Source organism: Chiloscyllium plagiosum, unplaced genomic scaffold (assembly GCF_037043375.1).
Source record: "Chiloscyllium plagiosum isolate Xiang-an unplaced genomic scaffold, Cpla_swu_hap1 HiC_scaffold_27, whole genome shotgun sequence".
Classification (NCBI taxonomy): Eukaryota; Metazoa; Chordata; class Chondrichthyes; order Orectolobiformes; family Hemiscylliidae; genus Chiloscyllium; species Chiloscyllium plagiosum.
Genome location: NW_028270165.1, coordinates 8,713,533 through 8,735,795, shown reverse-complemented (window position 1 = coordinate 8,735,795; position 22,263 = coordinate 8,713,533). Strand labels below are relative to the sequence as shown.

The window sequence follows — 22,263 nt, the reverse complement described above, 5'->3', positions numbered from 1 at the left end:
CTTCAGGACAACTCTGCAGGAGTTCATAGGCCGAACCATCTTCATCAATGACCTTCCTCCATCATAAGTTCAGAAGTGGAGATGTCGCAATAATTGCAGCTGTTCAGCACTATAAACAACTCCTCACAAACTGAAGCAGTTCAGTTTGAAATGCTACAAGATCTTAACCATATCCAATGGGCTGATGAGTGGCAAGTAACATGAATGCCATGCAAATGTCACAGAATGACTCATCCCCAAAAGAGATAATCTGACCACTGACCTGTGATATCAACAATGTTACTGTCACTAAATACCCCACGATCAACATCCTTGGGGTTTACCATTGAACAGAAACTCAACTAGATGAACCATATATACACAGTGGCTACAAAAGCAGGTCAGAGGCCAGAAATACTGTAGTGAGTAACTCACCTCCTGACTCTCCAAAACCTGTTCCAACTTCTACATGCCACAAGTCAGCAGTGTAATGGAATACTCCCCACTAGCTTGGATGTGGTTGCAGCTTCAACTGTATTTGAAACGCTTCATACCATCCAGGTCAATGTTGCCTGCTTGATTGGTACCATATCCACTGTTCAGAAGCAGTAGTGTGTAGTACCTACAAGATGCACTGCAAAGATTTACCAAAGCACCTTACAAATTGCCTTTCAAACTAACAACCACTTCCATCTGGAAGGACCAGGAAAACAGATACCTGGGAACACAACCTCTTGCAAGTACCCCTCCAAGCCACTCACCATCTTCACTTGGAAATGTTTCTTCAGTGTCACTGGTCCAAATCCTGGAATTCCTTCCCTCAAGATGCTGTGGGTCACCGTACAGGGTTTGGACTGCAACGGTTCAAGAAGGCAGCTCACCACCACATTCTCAAGGAGAACCAAATGCTGGCCAACCAGTGACGCCCATGTACCAGAAGTAGATTTTAATAAATTATTGAAGCAGTGTTGGAATCTGCAAACTAAAGAAAATCAACGTTAAGAAGGGTCAGATGGAGAGCATTGATTCGATGCTTATTTTAGAGCAGATAAAAAGCGATTATACTGACACTGAATTGGAACTAGAGTTTAGAGTTAAACACCTGTAGTGTTCCACTCAATGTATAAATCTAAAATCGATGAATGATTTACCCCTGACGTGTACTTCATTAAGGAGGAGAAAGTGAGGACTGCAGATGCTGGAGATCAGAGCTGAAAATGTGTTGCTGGAAAAGCGCAGCAGGTCAGGCAGCATCGAAGGAGCAGGAGAATCGACGTTTCGGGTATGAGCCCTTCTTCATTAACTTCATTAACACGTGAATAGGACAGTTAAGAAGGCATATGGGATACTGGATTTCATGACATTAATGGCGCCTTCAGTTCCCACGATCCCATGCGATCGAGAAACCTCCCTATAGGGCCCTCGCTGTGCGCATGCGTGCGGTGAGGCAAAGTTACTGAGTGTGGGAGAGGAATGGCGCCGGCGGCTGTCGGAACAGGAGCCGCTGGAAAAGCTGAGCAGGTCCGGCAGCGCCTGTCCAGAGAAATCGAGGAGGCATTTCGGGTCCGGTGATCCTTCTTCAGAACAGGACCAGGTTTCAGAAACATCCCGGGGAGAGGAGACAGTGAGACAGGGTAGGATTGGGAACCGCGGGAGGAGGGAGACTGGGGAGTTTATAAACTCCTAGGGGGAGGCCTGAGGCCGTGAATAAAACCTCCCCAGGCCCACTTCACCACCGAAGGAGCTATCATGTTGCCCGGGTAACAGGGCGCCATCTTTGTAAGGATAAGGCGCATGTTGACTTGGGGTGGGGAGCGCGGGCGGCCATCTTGGTGAGGGCACCATTTGCTGTCATTTCCGGGAGAGAAGTGACAGTTGGTGTCATTCAACTAGAATTTCCTCATTTCACTCTGAGAGACCTGGCCCTGAGCTTGGTCTGTGTGGCCTTAAAACAGGAAAAGGGAGTGGGGGAGAGAGAGAGATCTAGAATGACACGAAGGCGGACTGTGAATTTGAGGTGAAAGAATCTGATCATTTGTGGAGCTGGAACAGAAACTGGGTACTTCCAAGATCTCAGTGACCAGGAGAGCATTGATGTGTTGATGTTGTTTTCAGTTTGTAGACAGGAGAAAAGAGAACGCCAGGAGTGGAGGAAAGACATGATGAAGATGGATTTGAAATTCAATGCAGGAGGAGGGATAACTTGAGCCAGCACCCAGCCCATATCCCTCCGAACCCTTCCTGTTCACATACCCATCCAGATGCCTTTTAAATGTTGCAATTGCACTAGCCTCCTCCACTTCCTCCAGCAGCTCATTCCATACACTTACCACTCTCTGCATGAAAAATTGCCGCTTACATCTCCTTTAAATCTTTCCCCTCTCACCCTAAACCTATGTTCTAGAGTTATCAACTACCCCAATCCAGCAAGAAGACTTTGTCTATTTATTCTATCCGTGCATCTCATCATTTTATAAACCTTTATAAGGTCACCCCTCAGCGTCCGACTCTCCACGGAAAACCGCCAGCATGTTTAACTTCTCCCTATAGCTCAAATCTCTCAACCCTGGCATCATCTTTGTAAATCTTTTCTGAATCCTTTCAAGGTTCATACATCCTTCTGATAGGAAGGAGACCAGAATTGCATACAGTATTCCAAAAGTGACCTAACCAATGTCCTGTACAGCTGCAACATGACCTCCCAACTCCTGTACTCAATACTCTGACCGATGAAGGAAAGCATACCAAACACCTTCTTCACTATCCTATCTATCTATGACTCTACTTTCAAGGAGCGATGAACCTGCACTCCAAGGTCACTTTGTTCAGTAACACTCCATAGGACCTTACCATTAAACAGTTCTGCTAAGATCAGCCCAAGATTTTCCAATTGCATGACCTCAGACCATAGTTTGGGGTGTGGGTTACCAGCACAGGGATTTGTAAACTTTTAATCCCATCAGTTTCCCCAACACCACTTCCCCACAACTGCTCATTTCCTTCAGTTCTGCTCTCATTGGACTATGTGTTCCCCAACATGGGATGTTACCTGTGTTTTGATAGAAGCAACATATGTGGTTAATTGGTCTGCCATCTCTTTGTTCCACATGAGAACTTTGCCTGTTCTCATTGTTATTGTTTTCTCTAATTTTATTTTCCTCTTCACATACCCCATTTTCCCCTTTTGACCAATCCTTTTGTTGAAACCTGAACTGCTCCCAGTCTTCAGATCTGCGACTTTATTTTGAGCCAATTTGTACGCCACTCCTTTGGATCTAGTCCTATCCATCATGTCCCTTGATAGCCGTGGCTGTGTCACCTTCTGTGTTTTATTTTTTCAGACAGGAATGGACAACTGTTGCAGTTCCTCCAGGTGCTCTTTAAATGTTTGTCATTTCTTTCAAAAATGTTCCTTCATTTGTTGTGGCCTATTTGTGCCGCTGCCATTGTAATTTCCTTGCTTTAGATTTAAGTCCCCAGTCTCAGAATCACTCTGTTCCTCTCCATTTTAATGGAAAGTTCTCTCACTCAGTTCTTCACTCTTCCGCAAGAGGCCTCTTACAGCTACATTGCCAATTATTCCCTTCTCATGAAGAAATTAATATTTTGGAATTAAATTGCCATTGTTCAGCAGAACCATAGCCACTTTTGAAACGTTGTGTGCAGTTCTGGTCTCACTCCTATCAGAAAGATGTTGTGAAACTTGAAAGGGTTCAGAAAAGATTTACAAGGATGTTGCCAGGGTTGGAGGGTTTGAGTGATAGGGAGAGGCCAAACAGACTGGAGCTGTTTCCCCTTGCGCGCTGGAGGCTGAAGTTGATAAAATCATGAGGGGCATGGATGGGGTAAACAGTCAAGGTCTTTTCCTTGAGATGGGATACTCCAGAATGTAAGGGTAATAGGTTCATGGTGGGCAGGTGGGGTGGGGAAGGGAAGGTTTAAAAGGGACGTAAGGGGCAACGTTTTCATTCAGAAGGCGGTGTGTGTAAGGAATGAGCTGCCAGAGGAAATGGTGGAGGCTAGTGCAATCACAACATTGAAAAGGTATCCGGATGGGTATATGAATAGGAAGGGGTTAAAGGAAAATGGGCCAAGTGCTGGCAAACGGGCCTAGATTGTTTCTGGATACCTGATCGGCATGTTAACTTTCTCTCTGGTGTCGCTGTCAATACCTTGATGTCTCATTTTCTCCCCCTTCCTGAGGATGTTAACCATTTCATGTCTCATTGTTCGTCAAGAAGCTGCATTGCAGGTTCACCCTGAATTGACACAGTATTTGTTTCCCAAAATCAGACCTGTTCAGTCTCAGCAGTATTCCAATATTGGGAAAGATATCAACTTTCTGGTGGAGTTATCCAAAATTCAGAGAGATGTCAGACTTGACATTTTTGCTTTTCTGCCCCTGTAAGATCCTGAATCAGCACCTTCAGGAGAATTAGCGCAGAGTGAGAACAGAGGGGGAGAGAGAGAGAGAGAGAGAGTGGGATGATGCTTTCAATTTTGTGGAGTAACAAAAGAAAAAAAACGTTTTGCAGAAAGTAGAGTTGCTTGTTCTGAATTTCTACTCTGCACTGACAGTGATGATTTTTGTAATCTCTTTTTACAGATTATTTGAAGATCTGAATTTGGAAGTTTCAAAATCAACAGATGAAGGGCTTATGCTTGAAACATCGACTCTCCTGCTCCTCGGATGCTGCCTGACCTGCTGCGCTTTTCCAGCGCCGCACTTTTCGACACTGAGTGTCCAGTGTCTGCAGTCCTCACTTTGATGTCAATGTCAGACAGTCACTCAATCCATTGGGAACGCAACAATTTTCAACTGTGATTCTGTGAGAAGGAGCAAAGCTTTTTGGTTCCTGTTTCTGTATGTTTTCAGAATCAGTGGGACTGGATGAGAGACCACACTGTTGCAGTGCACTGAGTGAGGAGCCAGAAATAGTTATACAGCCTGGAAAGAGGGATTCATGGCAGGGAGGGGCTCTACACATTTTTGTGCGTAGTTTTGGCCATGGAAAAACCTGAGGGATCCCGCCCCGTAGAGAAACCATGTAAGTGCGGTGACTGTGGGAAAAGTTTCCATTTCCCGTCTGCCCTGGAGACTCATTGGCACACTCACACCGGGGAGAGGCCGTTCCCCTGCACAGAGTGTGGGAAGGCCTTCAGCAATTCCTCTGACCTGCTGAAGCACCAACGAGTCCACACGGGGGAGAGACCCTTCAGCTGTCCCAAATGCAGGAAGGGCTTTACCCAGGCCTCCAGTCTGCTGACCCACCGGCAGGTCCACACCGGGGAGAGGCCGTTCCTTTGCACCGAGTGCAGGAAGGCCTTCAGCAATTCCTCAGCCCTGCTGAGGCATCAGCGGGGCCACACTGGGGAGAGGCCCTTCAGCTGCCCTGAGTGTGGGAAGGTATTTAGCAATTCCTCCGCCCTGCTGAGACACCAGCGGGTCCACACGGGGGAGAGGCCCTTCAGCTGCCCCGAGTGCGGGAAGGCCTTCAGTAATTCCTCCGACAGACTGAAGCACCAGCAGGTCCACACTGGAGAGAAGCCCTTCAGCTGCCCCAAATGCGGGAAGGGCTTTACCCATGCCTCCACCTTGCTGACCCACCGGCGGGTCCACACCGGGGAGAGGCCCTTCACTTGCCCCGAGTGCGGGAAAGCCTTCAGCAATTCATCCGACAGACTGAAGCACCAGCGGGTCCACACTGGGGAGAGACCCTTCAGCTGCCCTGAGTGTGGGAAGGGCTTTAGACAGGCCTCCACCCTGCTGGCCCACCAGCGGGTCCACACTGGGGAGTGGCCATTCACCTGCTCTCAGTGTGGGAAGGGATTCACCCGCTCTTCCCACCTGCAGAGGCACCAGCGAGTTCACATGCCATGGCAGGGGGATTGAAGGAGCAATGGCAGAGTCCCATTATCGACTGGACCCCTGGGTTTGAATCCCGTCGTGGCAGATGGCGGAATTGGAATTCGGTCAGAAGTCTGGAGTTCGGAATCTAACGATGAAACCATTTTTGGGGGCGGGGGCGTGAGATCCCCCATCTGAATCACTCATGCCCTTTTAAGGAAAGGAAACTGCCTTTGCAGGAAAGGATTCACTCAGTTGTCCCAGCTGCATCCTTTACCTGGGTGGCCTACATGTGACTCCAGACCCAGAGCAGTGTGGTTGACTCCCACACCTGCAGAAATGAACAGGGAGAAACTCACTTGGATACAGGGTCTGGGTTGAAATTGCTGAGTGAGGCAATACTTCCTACGGGTTAAGGCTGTACCAAGGATCCAATTACAAAGGGACAACTTGGTGCTGACTAATAGTAAAGAAAGTGGGGGGTGGGGAGACTGTGTACTCTTTGACCTTGAACTGTTTTTTTTAAAAAAGCTACTTTTTCTACACCTTTTTGCTGGGGGAATCTGAAGCTGTAGTAAAGTTGGGTCTTGATAAAGGTTACCTGAACTTATTGCTGGGCTCAGACTCTCATTGAAAGCTTTGAGGTCCAAGAGGTTTTTTGTTTTAAAGCTGCTCATTTCTTCCAGCCTCCTGCGCTAAGTTTCTAATGTCGTGTATCAGATGGAGCAGTGAATGAGTAGCTAGTATCATTAGAAATTGTAAATTTTTAAGGAGTACAGGTACTGCATCGTTTCATCAGCATTGTAAAGTTTACTGGCAGCACCGGGAGGGGTGGGCTGCCTTCACGAGAAATGATGTGGAGGAGCCAGAGATGGACTGGGTTGGATCAAGTTAAAAAATCACACATCAGGTTATAGTGGTTTATTTGGAACCACTCGCTTTCGGAGCGTTGCTCCTTCATTAGGAAGCTGTGGAGCAGGATCATAAGACAGAATTTATAGCAAAAGATCACAGTATAGTGCAACTGATCGGATATATTGAACAAACCTAGATTGTTGTGAAGTCTTTTGTCTTTTAGAATAGGTTGCAAATTTTAGTTCATTAATGTGTAAATCCCAGAAAGTCTTTGAAGTCAGATTCTCGAGATGACTTAAGGTTTTATATAAATAGGTTTCATCTCAGTTCAGACAATAATGAAATGTGTGAGGTTTGAGTTTGTCTGTATCCCAATCTTGAATCAGACTGGTTCTATTTCCAAAGTAGGAATTTACAAATATTACATGTATCAACTGCCTGCAGGTTGTTTGCTTTTTGATCAAAATTGAATGTATCTGCAAATGCAAATTCACCCCATAGACCTGTGTGTGCATGAGAGAGTGTGTGTGCATGAGAGCGCGTGTGTCTGTTTGCGTGTGTGCATGCTTGAAGCGTGAGTGTGATGGAGGAGAAGCCTGTGAGAGGGTGTGAGTGTCTCAGAGAGAGCATGTGTATGAGAGAGGTATGGATAAAAGCGAGGGGTTTCATTTTGCTAAAACAAGGAAGGGCAGGGTTTGTATAGTTAATGATAGGGCCCTGGGTTGCGTTGTAGAACAGAGACATGGTGGGTTTCAGGTACATTGTTCTATGAAAGTTGCATCATTGGTAGACAGGGTGGTTAAGAGGCGTTCATTACACTTGCCTTCATTGTTCACAGCGTTGTGTATAGGAGTTGGGACATCATGTTGGTAAGACCACTTTCAGAGTACTGAGTACAGTTTTTTTTGCCCTGTTATAGCATGTCGGAGAAATTTGCCCAATAAGTTAGAGATCACAAAGTGAAATTGACAAACACTTTATTACAAGCAATGTCACTGGAAGAGAAACTGACTAGACTGACACAGAATTGACAGTCTGTACAGGTAGATCAGAATTTCTCTTCTAAGAGCTGAGGATGAGACCAGTTTTTATAATAATGCTGTACGATAAGGCTGATTAAGAAATGGGGAATATACAATGTATCTGGAAATGGAGTAATCTAGTTACAAGGATGCTAATTGGAAACAGTTATCGGATGAATGTCCTGTTCCTTCACACAGCGTAACATCCTGACTATCGATGGTTCCATTCCTCTTCACAGGTAGGTGTTAACTTCTCCTCTGAAGTGGTGAGGTGCTTCCATTTCTTGTTCTGGAAGCAAGTCCTTGCTGGTGCCTCTCTGTCTGACCTGCTCTTTGTGTGGCTTTGGTATTGTTGGGTTGTGAAACTGTCCTTGGGGCTTTGAGGTACCTGTGGTGCTCTGTCATTGTAGTGAGGTTGAAGTGCATTCCTCTGTCCGTGTGTGCTGTCAGTTTTGGCTTGCGAGCCTGTATGGGCATTCTGGGTGTTTTAGGTACAGTTTGGCCAATTTTGCTTTTGTGGGCCTATTGTGGGTTGGCAGTGTGGCAGATCTTTTTCCACAATTTCCCCCCTTTTCTTTTTGTTTTGCTCAGGGGAGGGACGAGAAGGGGCAATGTAGCCGGAGCCAGGGGGATTGTCGGGTGGGGTCTCGGTATCAGACAGATAGCTCTCTGTGTCCGAGTCTGGTCCAGGAGAGGCTATTTTAGGGGCAGGGATGTTCTCCCAGTGGATCTGTGCTAGCTGAGTGGTGAGGGGGCCAGAGGGCAACAGAATTGTACATAGGTGTGAACAGCACAGTCGGATAGCCATGGCTAGCACTCTAAGCCTGGCAATGATAGTGATGAGGGCTATCAGTCCCTGCAGTCAGGCTCTGCGCGTGCCCTCTTTCACAGCGAGTAGGTAGTCCAGGGCTATCGTGTTCTGCAGAGTCACAGTACAGATGGCAACAGCCTCCACATTCAGCTGGGCGAATACGTCTGCTGTGGAGTTTGCCACCTCCTGTACTGTGACAGCGAGTTTGTGGGCTTCTACCTGTAACTGTAAGGTTGCGGAGTGGGGTGACATCAGGTAGAGAGCTGCTTCAATGGCAGCGAGGGGTCGTCTGCTGCCTGGCATGGGCTTTGGGAAGGGAGGGGACTGGGAGTGATAAATGAATGGTACCGCATACCCAACATTGTAGCTCCCTGTCCAGGACAGCAGTAGGCTTTGTGGCCACAGATAAAATAGGTGCCATTGTCGGTCTGGAGATGGAGTGTCTGGGTCCCTGTCCAGCTGGTGAGGAAGGTGGTATTCTGGGTGATCTTGTTGAGGCCCTGTCGGTTTAAAATGCTGCCTTCTGCAGTGGATCGGCGTGCTGCGGGAGTTAGGAGTAGGGAGTCAGTGCACCGGCTCTAGTCAGCCTCCCATCCAGATGGCTGTGTGTGTTTCAAACAGATGGAACCTGCAGGTGGCCCGTGTGTGTTAGTGTCAGCAATGGTCAGGGCTGGGGGCTCATGGGAGAGGTTGTAGGCCGGGTAAAAGCACCCTTTATATTTTTCCACGTGGTAACCTGCAGACCTCCAGCGGGCTGGACTGTTACCCCCATATTTGGTCATTGATGGTGGTATTTTGAGTGTGGTAACTTCAGGGGACCTGTCTGGCTCCAGGCACCATTCCGCCATGTCAGAGATATTTAAGGGGATTGAGGCTGAGGAAATACCCCCCGTGAGAGTGGACAGGGACCTAGTGCAGACCCAGCAGCGGGTTTGATTAAATCGCATACCCATGAGCCATTTTGAGGAAGGTGTTGGCCTGCAAATCACAGTGGATTATGAAATGTGCTGCCCCTTGGGCCTGTTTACCAGCAAGCCACAGTGTGATGGTCAGACAGATCAGACAGCTGGATTCATCCTCTGTGTTCGGAGTGGTGCCTTCCTCTGTGTGGTCCCTGTTCAGAGGTTGTGGAGCCCTCTTGCAGCGGGTGGTATGTGTCCATTCGGGCCATCCTTCCGGTTTCACAGCAGTCCGGATTGTCATCAGGATCAGGTAGAGACCTTTCCACCGAGGGGAGAGAGAATCTTTTTCTAGTGATTTGATCATGACATAGTCCCCAGGTCAGAACAGATGAATGGGCAATGATTGGGGTGTGGGCAATGCAGCCCTGACCTGGTTGTGTGAGCACTAATGCTCCTGCTAAGGGCCTGGACATACTCTAGTGGGGCCTCTTGTGTCAGAAGCAGGGCTGTGTCTGTGGTGAGTGTCAGGGGTCTGGTGGCAGTGGGCATAGGCTGCCCCATAAGTACTTGAAAAGGGGTGAGCACAGCTGTTCAGTTTGGCTGCATATGTGTAGCATAGAGGGCAAGTGGCAAGGCGTCTGACCAGGTCAGTCCTGTTTTCTGGGTGGTTTTAGTCAGTGTGGTCTTCAGGATGCCATTCATCTGCTCGACTATGCCTGACAACGGGTTGGTTGGGGATGGGGTGTCGCTGTGGTATCCCTCGTGCCTCGCTAATGCCGGTCACGAGCTAAGCCGTGAGTGAGTCCCTCTCTCCGTCGTTATGCTACTGGGAACTCCAAATCTGGGGATGACATCCTTTAGGAGGCATTTTACTACCATACATGCATCATCCTTTCTTGTGGGAAATGCTTCCATCCATTCGGAGAACATGTCTCTGATGACCAGGATGTACTTGTAACCCTGTATTTGTGTGTGAAGTCAATCTGTAAGAGGCTGAAAGGCCCCTCAGGAACTGGCAGGTACTTGACAACTGGCTTCCCTGCATTGTTCTGCAGGCAGATGAGGCACTGTGACAGCAGGACTTGGGCAGCGGCAGTGAATCCTGGTCCAAACCAGGACTGCGTTACAGTGTGTATCATGCCCCTCTTGCCTGTATGGCCAATGCTGTGGGCTGCTAGGGCCAGTGTGTGTAGGTGGGCACTTGGGCAAATGATGTGGCCATCAGGGTGTATTAGCAGTTTGAGGGAAGGAGATTGTGTGGCCCCAGTGCAGGCCCAACTGTCCTTTTCCTGCTGTGGAGCAGTTTCTTGGGTAGCTTGCACAGCCTCCATAGGGTCAGGGAATATGGGAGCCTGCAGGATGTAGATGGTGGGGTGCAGATGATGAAGGATGAACCATATGTGTAGAATATGAGGTCAGAGTTGTTTAGAGGTGTTTCAGAGAGGTCAGGGCATGGGGCAACGAACTGCTGGACAAGGTCTAAACAGTTGTGTTCATCCGTAATAGTGGTCAGAGTGAGTGGAAGCAGGGTGGTGGGGTTTAGGGCAGGGGCACATTGTAGGGACATGATGGCTTTGGATAGTAAAGCAACCTCATAGCCAATTCTCTGGGTGGCAGTGAAATGTTGCTGCTGGAAATGGAGTAATCTAGTTACAATGATGCTAATCGCAAAACAGTTATCAGAGGAATGTCCTAATTCTCTACACAAAGCAACATTCTGACAGTATCGATGGATCAGGAGCTTCCATTCGTCTTCGCAGGTAGGTGCTAATGTCTCCTCTGAAGTGGTGAGGTGCTTCCATTATCCTGTCCTGGGAGCAATGCTCTTGCTGGTGCCTCTCTGTCTGACCTGTTCTTTGTGTGGCTTTGGTATTGCTGGGTTGTGAAACTGCCCTCAGGGCTTTGGGATAGCTGTGGTACTCTGTCATTGTTAGTGGGTACTTGAGCTGTACAGGTATTCCCTTGTCTGCAAGTGCTGTCTAGTTTCACTTGTTAGCCTGCTTGGTCCCTGCTGAGGCATTCTGGGTGTTTTGGTACAGTTTGGCCAATTTTGCTTTTGTGGGCCTTTTGTGGGTTGCCAGGGTGGCAGATCTTTTCCCACATACAATTACCAGGAATACTTGGAATCCTGAGAAGGATTCAAGTGAATCCTAGAGAGATGTTGCATCCCTTGGACTATTCCCAGAAAGTGAATAAACTATCAAGACTCCAATTAATTGGTAATTTTTATTTCTTTAAAAATGTGAAAACTTAATGAAGAGTTCTTCCAGTTAATCACTGGGTATTCAAATTTCTCTTCAGAATTAAAGATCATAACAAAACTGGGTGTCATTGTGGGATGTTGAATCTGTAGTATGTGCTTGGTAAGATTTGGATGAACAATATTTCAAAGTGAATTTTATCATGTTAAGTACTAAGACTTTCTGGAGAGGAAAGATTTGCCCTTGTGTGTTTTGCAACACTTAATCAATATCAGTTCAATAGAATACGCAGACAAGTTGATGCTAGAGTTGGGAGCTGTGGCAAAATATCAGAAATAATGCAGGCAGTAGCACGGCAATTAAGGTTAGAAAGTTAGCTAAAAAAATTATAATAACAGGTTGGAAAGTTTTGTCAGCTTTTCTTAAAAAAAAGTTAACAAAAATGAGTCTGGGGATTCAGTAACGGAGGATAAAGGGATGGCACATGAATTGAAAAGAGTTTGAATCTGACTTCACTAGAGAGGATACAAGGAACACCCTGGAACTAGCTGTAAATCAGGAATTGAAAGGGAGGGAGGAACTGAAGAAAATTACAATCACCAAGGAATTAGTACTGAGTAAACTGTTGGAACTACGAGCTGATAAGTCCCGGGTATTTGAAGGAATTCATCCTAGACTCTTAAAGAGAAATTAGCGAGTGAAATAAGACCATAAGACATAGGAGTGGAAGTAAGGCCATTCAGCCCATCGAGTCCACTCTGCCATTCAATCATGGCTGATGGGCATTTCAACTCTACTTACCCGCATTCTCCCCGTAATAGTTAATGTATTGGTTTTAATTTTCCAAACCTCATTAGTTTCAGGGATGGTTTCTTTAGATTGGAAAAATCCTTTCTTCAAAAAGGGAGACCGAGAACAGGAAACTGCAGACCATTTAACTTAACATATGTAATGGGGAAAATGTTCAAAGCTATTATCAAAGATATTATGACAGGGCACTTGTATAAGTTCAAGGTAATCAGGCAGCGTGAATGTGTTTTTGTCAATGGGAAATAATGTTGTAATAATTTTTTGAAGAACGGCCTCTCCGCACTGCAACTGAGCTGATGAATCTCCAGTGCCCACAGGGAATGGAATCCCTTCCCTCAGTCCCCACATTTCCACAACTTCTCCGCAGTTCTGGTGACTTTTTGGCTCTGTGTTTCCGATGAACAATTGAAAGTGTGATCACACTCAGGAAACGTGTACAGTCACTCCCTCCTGCGAATAGTGTAATGTTTCTTCAGTCTGTGTAACTGGTTAAAGCGCTGCCCACAGTCAGCTCACGGGGAGACTCTCTCAACAAGGGTAAAAGACGTACAAAGGTTGAGCAGCGAGACAAAATGCAAAAGCAATAAAATGTCGAACCACGGGGAAAACGTATTGTGGCTCGACCCCTTTTTTTCCTATTGGCATTTGAACACTTAAAATCTGTCAGTAACACCAGCATCCCGATAGAGCATACAGCGCATGTTTGCCGGTGTCAGCAAGCCATGCGCATGCTCGCCGGGTGTCAGCAAAAACACTGGGTATGATCATCGCAGTCCGCACAAAAAGGCGCGCGATCTTCTTTTGATTGACCAATAGGAAGTACAGGAGGACCGGAAAGAGTCTAGTCCTCCTGCCAATCAGAGCCACCCCATTGTCTGAATGCGGAAGTTGGACCCTGAGTTTCTGAAGCTGCTGCTACTGCTCCTGTTTCTCTGAATGAAGATTGAGCTTCACCCCAGACTGCAATCTCCTTCCTCTGTCCAACATCTGTGAGTACGGCACTCTCTTTTCTCACCACCTTTTCCATTTCTTTTTTTTTCATTCAGGGCTTCAGTTGTTGACTTGCAGCAACTGAAAGGAAAGGTAGTGAATCGGGGTGGACAGACTCTAGAAACGTTGCTCCACGTCTGTGTCGCAATTGGCAAAATAGACAGGCAGGAGACTGGAAGAACAAGCCAGGTAGCATCAGGAGGTGGAGAAGTCGACGTTTCAGGGGTAACCCTTCTTCAGGATTGGGGATAGGTGCAGATAAAGAGTGTCCTTGGGGCAGGGTGGTGAATTGGGGATAGGTGAAAGGTCTGACCTGGTTGGTGAATGGGAGGAATAAATCTGGTTCATGAGTGATGAGGGGGAGGAGCTGAGAAGGGAGTTGTTTGGGGGGGGGGGGGGAGAATGGGAAGTGAGGTTATTTGAGACTGGAGAACTCAATGTTGAGTCCTCTAGGCTATAGGCTGCCCAGGCGGAAGATGAGGTGTTGTTCCTCCAATTTGCTGTTTGGTTCATTGTGGTAATGGAGAAGGCCTAAGATAATCTTTTCAGAAAGGGAGGGGGAAGGGAAATTAAAGTGGGCAGTGACTGTGGACCTGCCTGCGATGCTCAGCAAACCGTTCCCAAGTTTATGCTCAGTCTCCCCAATGTAGAGAAGACCACAATTGGAAAACATGAGAAAAAGAGTACAACAATGTGAAGTTGTGAAAAAGAGCAGAAAGGAAGTGTATTATTTAAATGGTGATATATTGAGATGTGGAGAAAGTGAGATCTGCAGATACTGGTGATTAGAGTCAGTAAGTGTGGCGCTGGAAAAGCACAGCAGGTCAGACAGCATCTGAGGGGCAGGACAGTCGATGTTTCAGGCACAAGGGAATAGGGAATGATATGTGGATGTAGAAAGGGGGCTCAGTGTCTTTCTACACCAGTCACTGCCAGTTGTCAGACAGGTGCAGCAAGCAATCAGCAAGGCAAGTGGTATATTAGCAAGAGGAATTGTGTTCAGAATTGTGGATGCCTTCCTGCAGTTAGTGGTCATTGAATATATTCAAGGCTGAGTTCATCTGAGTTTTGAGCAACAATAAAGTGGATGTTTATGGGAGAAAGCAAGAAAATGTTTTGAAGACAAGTACAGAACAGTTACAGTCATACAGCAAAAAAAACAGACCATTCAGTCCAACTAGACCACGTTGAATATATTCACAAACTAATCTAGTCCCACCTACCTGTGTTTGGCCCATATCCCTCCGAACCTTTCCTATTCATGTAATTAACCAAATGTCTTTTGAAAGTAACATCACTTCCTCTGGACACGTGAACTACTGTATTTAAAAAAAAAGCTGCCTCAAGTCTTTTCAAAACCTTTCTCCTCTCTCCTTTCAAAATTTGCTGCCTAATCCTGAAACCCCCACCTGAGGGAAATGACACCTGCCATTCACCTCATGTATACTTCTCATGATTTTATAAACCTCTATAAGGTCACTTCTCAACCTCCTGTGCTCCAGTGAAGAAAGTCCCAGCCTATCCACCGAGATGTAGGAAGATTCATATCCAGTTATGGTCTGTTCAATGCTGGTTCAGGCTCCAAAGACCAAATGACCAACTCCTGCTCCCAATTCTCACGCTCTGTGTCCAAAGTTAAAAATCAAAAACACAGGATTATGGTCCAACAGGTTTATTTGGAAGCACTAGCTTTCAGATTGCTGCTCCTTCATCGGGTGGTTGTGAAGAATACCATTGTAAGACACTGAATTTATAGCAAAAGTTTACAGTGGGATGTAACTGAAATTATATATTGAAAAAGACCTGGATTGTTGTTAAGTCTCTCCTCTTTTAGAATAACCATGTTGGTTTTAGTTCTTTCATATGTAAATAGCAAAACCTTTTTTAAAAGTTACATTCCCAATTGGTATCATGTTGTCCCAGATAACGTATTGAAGGTGTGAGTTTCCCTGTGTGAGGCTGTCTGTACCACAACGGTTAGACTGATTCTAATCTTAAAAAATGGATTAACAGAATCTTACTTGGATTCATACAGTTTGTGTCCAGGACAGCAAGAGACCATCAGATATAGGAACAGCAATTAGGCCATTCAGCCCATTGGGTTTGCTCATACCATTCAATCGTGGCTGTTAAGTTTCTTATCCGCGTTCTCCTGCTTTTTCCCCGTAACCCTCGATCCCCTTGATACTCAAGAACCTATCTATCTCAGTCTTACATATCCTCAGTGACCTGGCCTCCACAGCCTTCTGTGGCAGTTAATTCCATAGATTCATTACTCTCTGGCTGAAGACGTTTCTCCTTACCTCCAATGTAAAGGGTCTTCCCTTTACTCTAAGACTGTGCCTCGAGCCCGAGTCTCTCCTCCCAATGGAAAGATCTTCCCAACATCCACTCTGTCCAGGCCGTTCAGTATTCTGTATGTTTCAATTAGATCTCCCCTGAGTGTGGGCCTGTTAAACAGCATGAACCAGACCCTTCAGGATGAGATACAGCAGGGATTAGGTTCTACAAAGTGAGAAGGGAGGGAGAGTGTGTGGGATGGAGATTTTCAGCTTCGAGAGAATGAGAGGAAGCAGAATTCACTATAAATTAGAATTGATCAGATGGTCCAATGGGCCAAGGAGTGGCAGATGGAGTTTAATTTAGAGAAATTAGGTTTTGCATTTTGGTCAAGCAATCCAGGCAGGACTGGCACAGTGAAGGGGAGTGTTGCAGAACAAAGAGACCTTGGAGTGCAGGTTCATAGCTCCTTGAAAGTGGAGTCGCAGGTAGACAGGATAGTGGTGGTGGTGTTTGGTATGCTTTCCTTTATTGGTCAGCGTATTGAGTATAGGCATTGGGAGATCATGTTGTGGCTGTACATTGGTAAGGCGACTTTTGGAATAGTGCATCCAGTGCTGGTCTCCCTGCTTTCGGAAATAACTTGTGAAACTTTGAGAGGGTTCAGAAAAGATTTGCGAGGATGTTGCTAGACTTGGAGGGTTTGAACTACCCTGGAGCATCGGAGGCTGAGGGGCAGCCATATAGAGGTTTATAATGAGCATGGATTGGGTGAATATCCAAGGTCTTTTCCCCAAGGTAGGAGAGTCCAAAACTAGAAGGCATATGTTTGAGGTGAGAGGGGAATGATTTAAAAGGGCCCTGAGGGGCAACTTTTTCACGCAGAGGGTTGTGCATGTATGGAACGAGCTGCCAGAGGAAGTGGTGAGGCTGGTACAATTATCTTTAAAATGTATCTGGCTGGGTACATGAATAGGAATGGTTTAGAACCATAAGAGCCACATGCTGGCAAATGGGACTAGATTAATTTCGGATATCTGTTTGGCACAGACGAATTTGACCAAAGGGTCTGTTTCCGTGCTGTATGACTAATTGTCTTCGGTGAAAGCAGAAGTGTGGTTGTGAAGACTGGACTTTCAGAGCAACTTTCAAAGATTTTTTTGCCCTTACTGGGAGCAGAAGAAGTTACAATGAAATATGCTGACCATTTGGGATTTTGGTGGAAAGTGGGAATTCATTGCACTGTGGGGATCAAGCCCTTCCTATCCAGTCATTTCATCTGGTGGATGAGACTCGGCAGTTCATGCAGGCAGTCAATCCAGATAATATTTTATAAATTCCTGCTTTGGAAATAGAAACAGTCTGACTCAAGACTGAGATACAGGCAAACTCTGACCTCATACCTTTAGTGCATTGTCTGAGCTGAGATGCCACCTTTTGTTGTAAAGCCTTATGTTATCTTGAGAGGGTGCCTTGCAGGAAGTTTTGGGATTTACATATTAATGATCCCTGCAATCCATTCTAAAAGATGAAAGACTTAACAATCCAGATTTGTTCAATATATCATTTCCATGGCAGGCCACAAATGTCTTTCCATAAATTCTGTGCCTTATGGTCTTATTCTCCACAATCACCTGATGATGGAGCAGTGCTCCGAACGCTGGTCCTTCCAAATAAACCTGTTGGACTATAACGCGCGTTTGTGTAGTTTTTAACTTTGCCCAGGTTAGGGTGGATTGATCATGCTAAATTATGCATAGTGCCCAGGGATGTGCAGGTGAGGGTGGATTGGCCGTGTTAAAGTACCCATCGTTCCCAAGGAGGTGCAGGTTTGTGTGGGTTAGCCATGCTAACTTACACATAGTGTCCAGGGATGTGCAAAGTAGGGTGGATTGGCCAAGGGATATGGGCCAAGTGCTGACAAATGGGACTAAATTGATTTACAATATCTGGTCAGCATAGACGAATTGGACCAGAAGGTCTGTTACTGTGCGGTATATCTTAATGACTCTGGCTTTTTACTAAAGTTTGCCACGTCTCTTCTGTTCAGTTTCTCTCTGGTGTCTGTGTTAATACCTTGATGTGTCTGGTTATTCCTCAAGCTGTATTCCTGATTCATCCTGAATTGACACATTTTGTTTTGCTTCCCAAAATCAGACCTGCTCACTCTCAGTATCCCAATGTTGTGAAAGATATTAACTTTCAGGTGGAGTTATCCAATATGTAAGTCTTGACGTGTTTGCTGTTCTGATCCTGAATCAGCACCTTCAGGAGAATTACTTAGAGCGGAGTGAGAACAGAGGGGTGAGGGGGAGAGAGAGAGAGAGAAGGAAGTTGCTTTCAATTTTGTGGAATAACAAAAGAAAAGAATGCTGCACAGAAAGTAGAATAGCTTGTTCTGAATTTCTACCCTGCACTGACAGCGATGACTTTTGTAATCTCTTTTTCCAGAGTATTTGAAGATCCGAAGACAGAAGTTTCAAAATGAACAGATGAAGGGCTTATGCCAGAAATGTTGACTCTCCTGCTCCTTGGATGCTGCCTGACCTACTGTGCTTTTCCAGCGCCGCACTGTTCAACACTGACTCTCCCCTGTCTGCGGTCCTCACTTTCACGTCAATATCTGACAGTCACTCAATCGATTGGGGCAGCCACGATTTTTTATTACAATTCTGTGAGAAGGAGCAAAGCTTTTTGGTTCCTATTTCAGTACATTTTCATTATCAGTGGGACTGGATGAGAGACCCTACTGTTGCTGCGTACTGAGAGTGGAGCCTGAAACTGTTATACGGCCTGGAAAGAGGAACTCACAGCAGTGAGGGGCAGGACATGCATTTGCTTGTGGCCGAAGCTTCGGACATGGAGAAACCGTGGAAGTGTGGTAACTGTGGGAAAGGCTTCCGTACTCCGTCTGACCTGGAGATTCATCGGCGCATCCACACCGGGGAGAGGCCATTCTCCTGTCCCAAGTGTGGGAAGGGCTTTACCCAGGTCTCTGCCCTGCTTAGGCACCAGCGGATCCACACGGGGGAGAGGCCCTTCAGCTGTCCCGAGTGTGGGAAGGCCTTCAGCGATTCGTCCTCCCTACTGACCCACCGGCGAGTCCATACGGGAGAGAGGCCCTTCAGCTGTCCCGAGTGTGGGAAGACCTTCAGCAATTCCTCCACCCTGCTGAGGCACCAGCGGGTCCACACGGGGGAGACCCCCTTCAGCTGCCCCGAGTGCGGGAAGGCCTTCAGCCGTTCCTCCAATTTGCTGACCCACCAGCAGGTCCACACAGGGGAGAGGCCCTTCTGCTGTCCCGAGTGTGGGAAGGCCTTCAGCTATTCCTCCTCCCTGCTGACCCACCGGCGAGTCCATACAGGGGAGAGGTCCTTCTGCTGTCCCGAGGGCGGGAAGGCTTTCACCCGCTCCTCCCACCTCCGGAGCCACCAGCGACTTCACGTGCTATCGCAGGGGGACTGACAAAGCGACTGCTGAGTGCAGTTATCGACTGGACTATTAACCCAGTTCTGGGATCTGTTGGGTTTGAATACCACCGCGGCAGATGGCGGAATTGGAATACGGTCAGAATCTAACGATGAAACCATTTTCTGGGGGGGCGGGGAGAGAGAAAACCCCAATCTGATTCACTCACGCCCTTTTTCGCGAAGGAAACTGCCATTGTGGGAAAGGATTCACTCAGTCGTCCCAGCTGCATCCTTTACCCGGTTTGGCCTACACGTGACTCCAGACCCACAGCAGTCTGTTTCACTCCACACTGCCCCCGTTCCCGGCCCCACGGGTTCAGGCTGTACCAAGGATCCAATTACAAAAGGACAATCTGTGCTGACCGATAGTAAAGAAAGTGAGGTGGGGAGGGGGAGTGTGTGCGCTTTGACCTTGAGCTGTTTAAAAAGCAGCTACTTTCTCTACATCTTTTTGCTGGGGGGGGATCTGAAGCTGTAACAAAGCTGGGTCACAATAAAGATTACCTGAACTTACTGCTGGGCTCAGACTCTCATTGAAAGCTTTGAGCTCCAGATGGTTTTTTTGTTTTAAAGCTGCTCATTTCTTCCAGCCTCCTGCACTAAGTTTCTAATGTCGTGTATCAGATGGAGCAGTGAATGAGTAGGTAGTATCGTTAGAAATTGTAAATGTTTAAGGAGTCCAGGTACTGCATCGTTTCATCAACATTGTAAAGGTTACTGGCTGCACTGGGAGGTGTGGGCTGTGTTCACTCGAAACTCTTATCTTTAAAATTGCGATTAGCTAAAATGATATATTCAGAAACATCATTGAAGTCTAAACGCATTTCAATTTTTTAAAAGAGCTGCTGAAATCTTTCTGAAACTTGCACTGGAATATGTGCAGTTAGGCCACAGCTCAGGACAGGCTGTAAGGGGTGAATGACCTATTCCTCATTTTGTGAAATTGGTTTCCAACTATGTAGACATAGTTATAGAGTTGTAGAGCCTGAAACAAACCCTTCAGTCCATATCTTAAATGAATCTGGTGACCCATTTGCCAGCATTTGGCCTATGTTCATCTGTACCCTTCCTATTCGTATCCCCATTCAGATGCCTTTTAAGTGTTGTAATTGTACCAGCCTCCACCACTTCTGGCAGTTCATTCCATACACGCACCACCCTCTGCGTGAAAATGTTGCCCCTCAGGTCCCTTTCCCCACTCACCTTCAACCTATGCCCCTTTAGTACTAGACTTTGGGGAAAGACCTTGGGTATTCACCCTATCCATGCCCCTTATAAATGTCTATAATTTTAAGGAGGAGAGAATGAGGACTGCAGATGCTAGACATCATTTTCCACCCCCCCCCCCCCACTTTATCCCAGTCCCATGCCTTCAACTCAGCACGCCATCTTGACCTGTCCATCAACTTTTCAATCTATCAGCTCCACCCACTTCTCCAACCTATCCATCGCCAAACCGTTACTACCTGATGCCTGGAGGAGGAACACCTCATACTCTGCCTTGCGACCCTGCAACCACACAGGACAAATGTGGATTTCAACAGTTTCCTCACCTCCCCCACTTTATCCCAGTCCCAAGCCTCCAACTTGGCGCTGCCCCTTCTGACCTGTCCATCATTTTTTCCTATCTATCTGCACCATAACCCCCTCCGAACTATCATCTTGCCACCCCCCCAACCCCCACCTCTCACAAACACACACACACACACCCCTACCTTCATCTACCTATGGCATTCTCAGCCACCTTGTCCCCAACCCCACCCTCTTCCCATTTATCTCTCAGCACCCCCGACCACAAGCCTCGGTCCTGATGAAGGGCTTATGCCCAAAACATCAATTCTCCTGCTCCTTGGCTGCTGCCTGACCTGCTATGGTTTTCCAGCACCACACTCTCGGCATAATTTTAAGGTAATTGGAGGAAGGTTTCGGGGAGATGTCAGAGTAGGTTCTCTACTCGGATAGTGGTGGCTGTGTGAAATGCACTGTCAACTGTGGTAGTAGAGTCAGATACATTAGGGACTTTTAATCGACTCTTGGATAAGCACATGAAAGTTAGTACAATAAATGGTATGTAGGTCAGTCTGATCTTAGAGTAGGATAAAGGACCGGTACTGCATCGAGTGCCGAAGGGCCTGTACTGTGCTATGTACCTAAGTAGAGTTAAAAGTTTTGTTTTATCAGCAGTACAGTCAGATCCGAGCAAACAAGGACATGCAGGTCATACTGCGCTTAGACAGAGTGAGGCGTACAGGGTTACAGCTGCACAGGAGGTGCGCAGAAGCAAGCTCAACATTAGATTTCAAATTGGAGAGCTCCATTCAGCAGTCTAATAATGGCAGGGAAGAAGCTATTCTTGAACCTGTTGGTACATGTGTTCAAGCTTCTGTATCTTCTGCCTGACAGAAGATGGTGCAAGAGATCATTCCTGGGGTGGGAGGGGTCTTTGAGGTTGGTAGCCTTTCCATGACAATGAGAAGTGAAGATGGATCTCATGGGTGGGAGGTTGGCTTCTATGATGGACTGTGCTGTGCACACCACCTTCTGTAGTTTCTTCCAGTCCTGGGCAGAGCAGTTGCCGTAGCAGAGTGTGATGCACCCAGATTCAATGCTTTCTGTGGTGCATCTGGAAATGTTGGTGAGTGTCATTATGGACATGCCGAATTTCTTGAGCATCTTGAGGAAGAAAAAGTGTTGTTGTGCCTTCTTGATCGTTGCATGGGTAGGTTTAGATATTTAGCCACTCCTTTCTCATTCTTACTAACTCCTTTACTTGATGCAGTCACAGTCAGTTTCATACCTTGTGCTAATCTCTTTTGAAGGTCTTCTTCAGAAGGATAAAATATTATAAGGGGCAAAGGTAGTGTACATACATAATATGAAATCTTTAAACTTGAATTCATTAAGAGCAGAACAACGTATTTATGGTAAAAATGGGTAAACTTAACAGGTTTTATGGAGGGTGAGAGTGGGAAGTATGTGGAGGTGCATGGTAAAACAGGACCGAGTCTGCATGGCTTTGACAACAGGAGGTCATGTCTGACAAATCTATTAGGATTCTTTGAGCAGGTAATGAGTAAGTTAGACAAACGGAGAGC

General features: G+C 46.6%; 1 protein-coding gene across 2 annotated transcripts; it reads left to right on the top strand.

Annotated features, from left to right (window-relative positions):
• The first annotated feature begins 1,486 nt into the window (after positions 1-1,486).
• On the top strand, positions 1,487-19,492 carry LOC148143021 (uncharacterized). 2 transcript variants are annotated; one of them, XM_087973981.1, is made up of 3 exons: positions 1,487-1,613; positions 4,586-5,835; positions 18,707-19,492. In XM_087973981.1, the coding sequence occupies exons 2-3, from the start codon at positions 4,988-4,990 to the stop codon at positions 19,161-19,163; spliced, it is 1,305 nt and encodes a 434-aa protein (XP_087830107.1). In that variant the 5' UTR covers positions 1,487-1,613; positions 4,586-4,987; the 3' UTR covers positions 19,164-19,492. The 2 variants fall into 2 exon arrangements, with proteins under 2 accessions (XP_087830107.1, XP_087830106.1); XM_087973980.1 differs by lacking the exons at positions 1,487-1,613; positions 4,586-5,835 and adding an exon at positions 13,162-13,417 and having other exon boundaries at positions 18,150-19,492.
• Positions 19,493-22,263: the final 2,771 nt, after the last annotated feature.

Excerpts from the sequence above, each read along its gene's own strand:
- LOC148143021 (XM_087973981.1), top strand. The coding sequence starts at position 4,988 with ATGGAAAAACCTGAGGGATCCCGCCCCGTAGAGAAACCATGTAAGTGC. Across the intron at positions 5,836-18,706 it reads CGCTCTTCCCACCTGCAGAG|GCACCAGCGGATCCACACGG; the intron begins GCACCAGCGAGT and ends TGCCCTGCTTAG.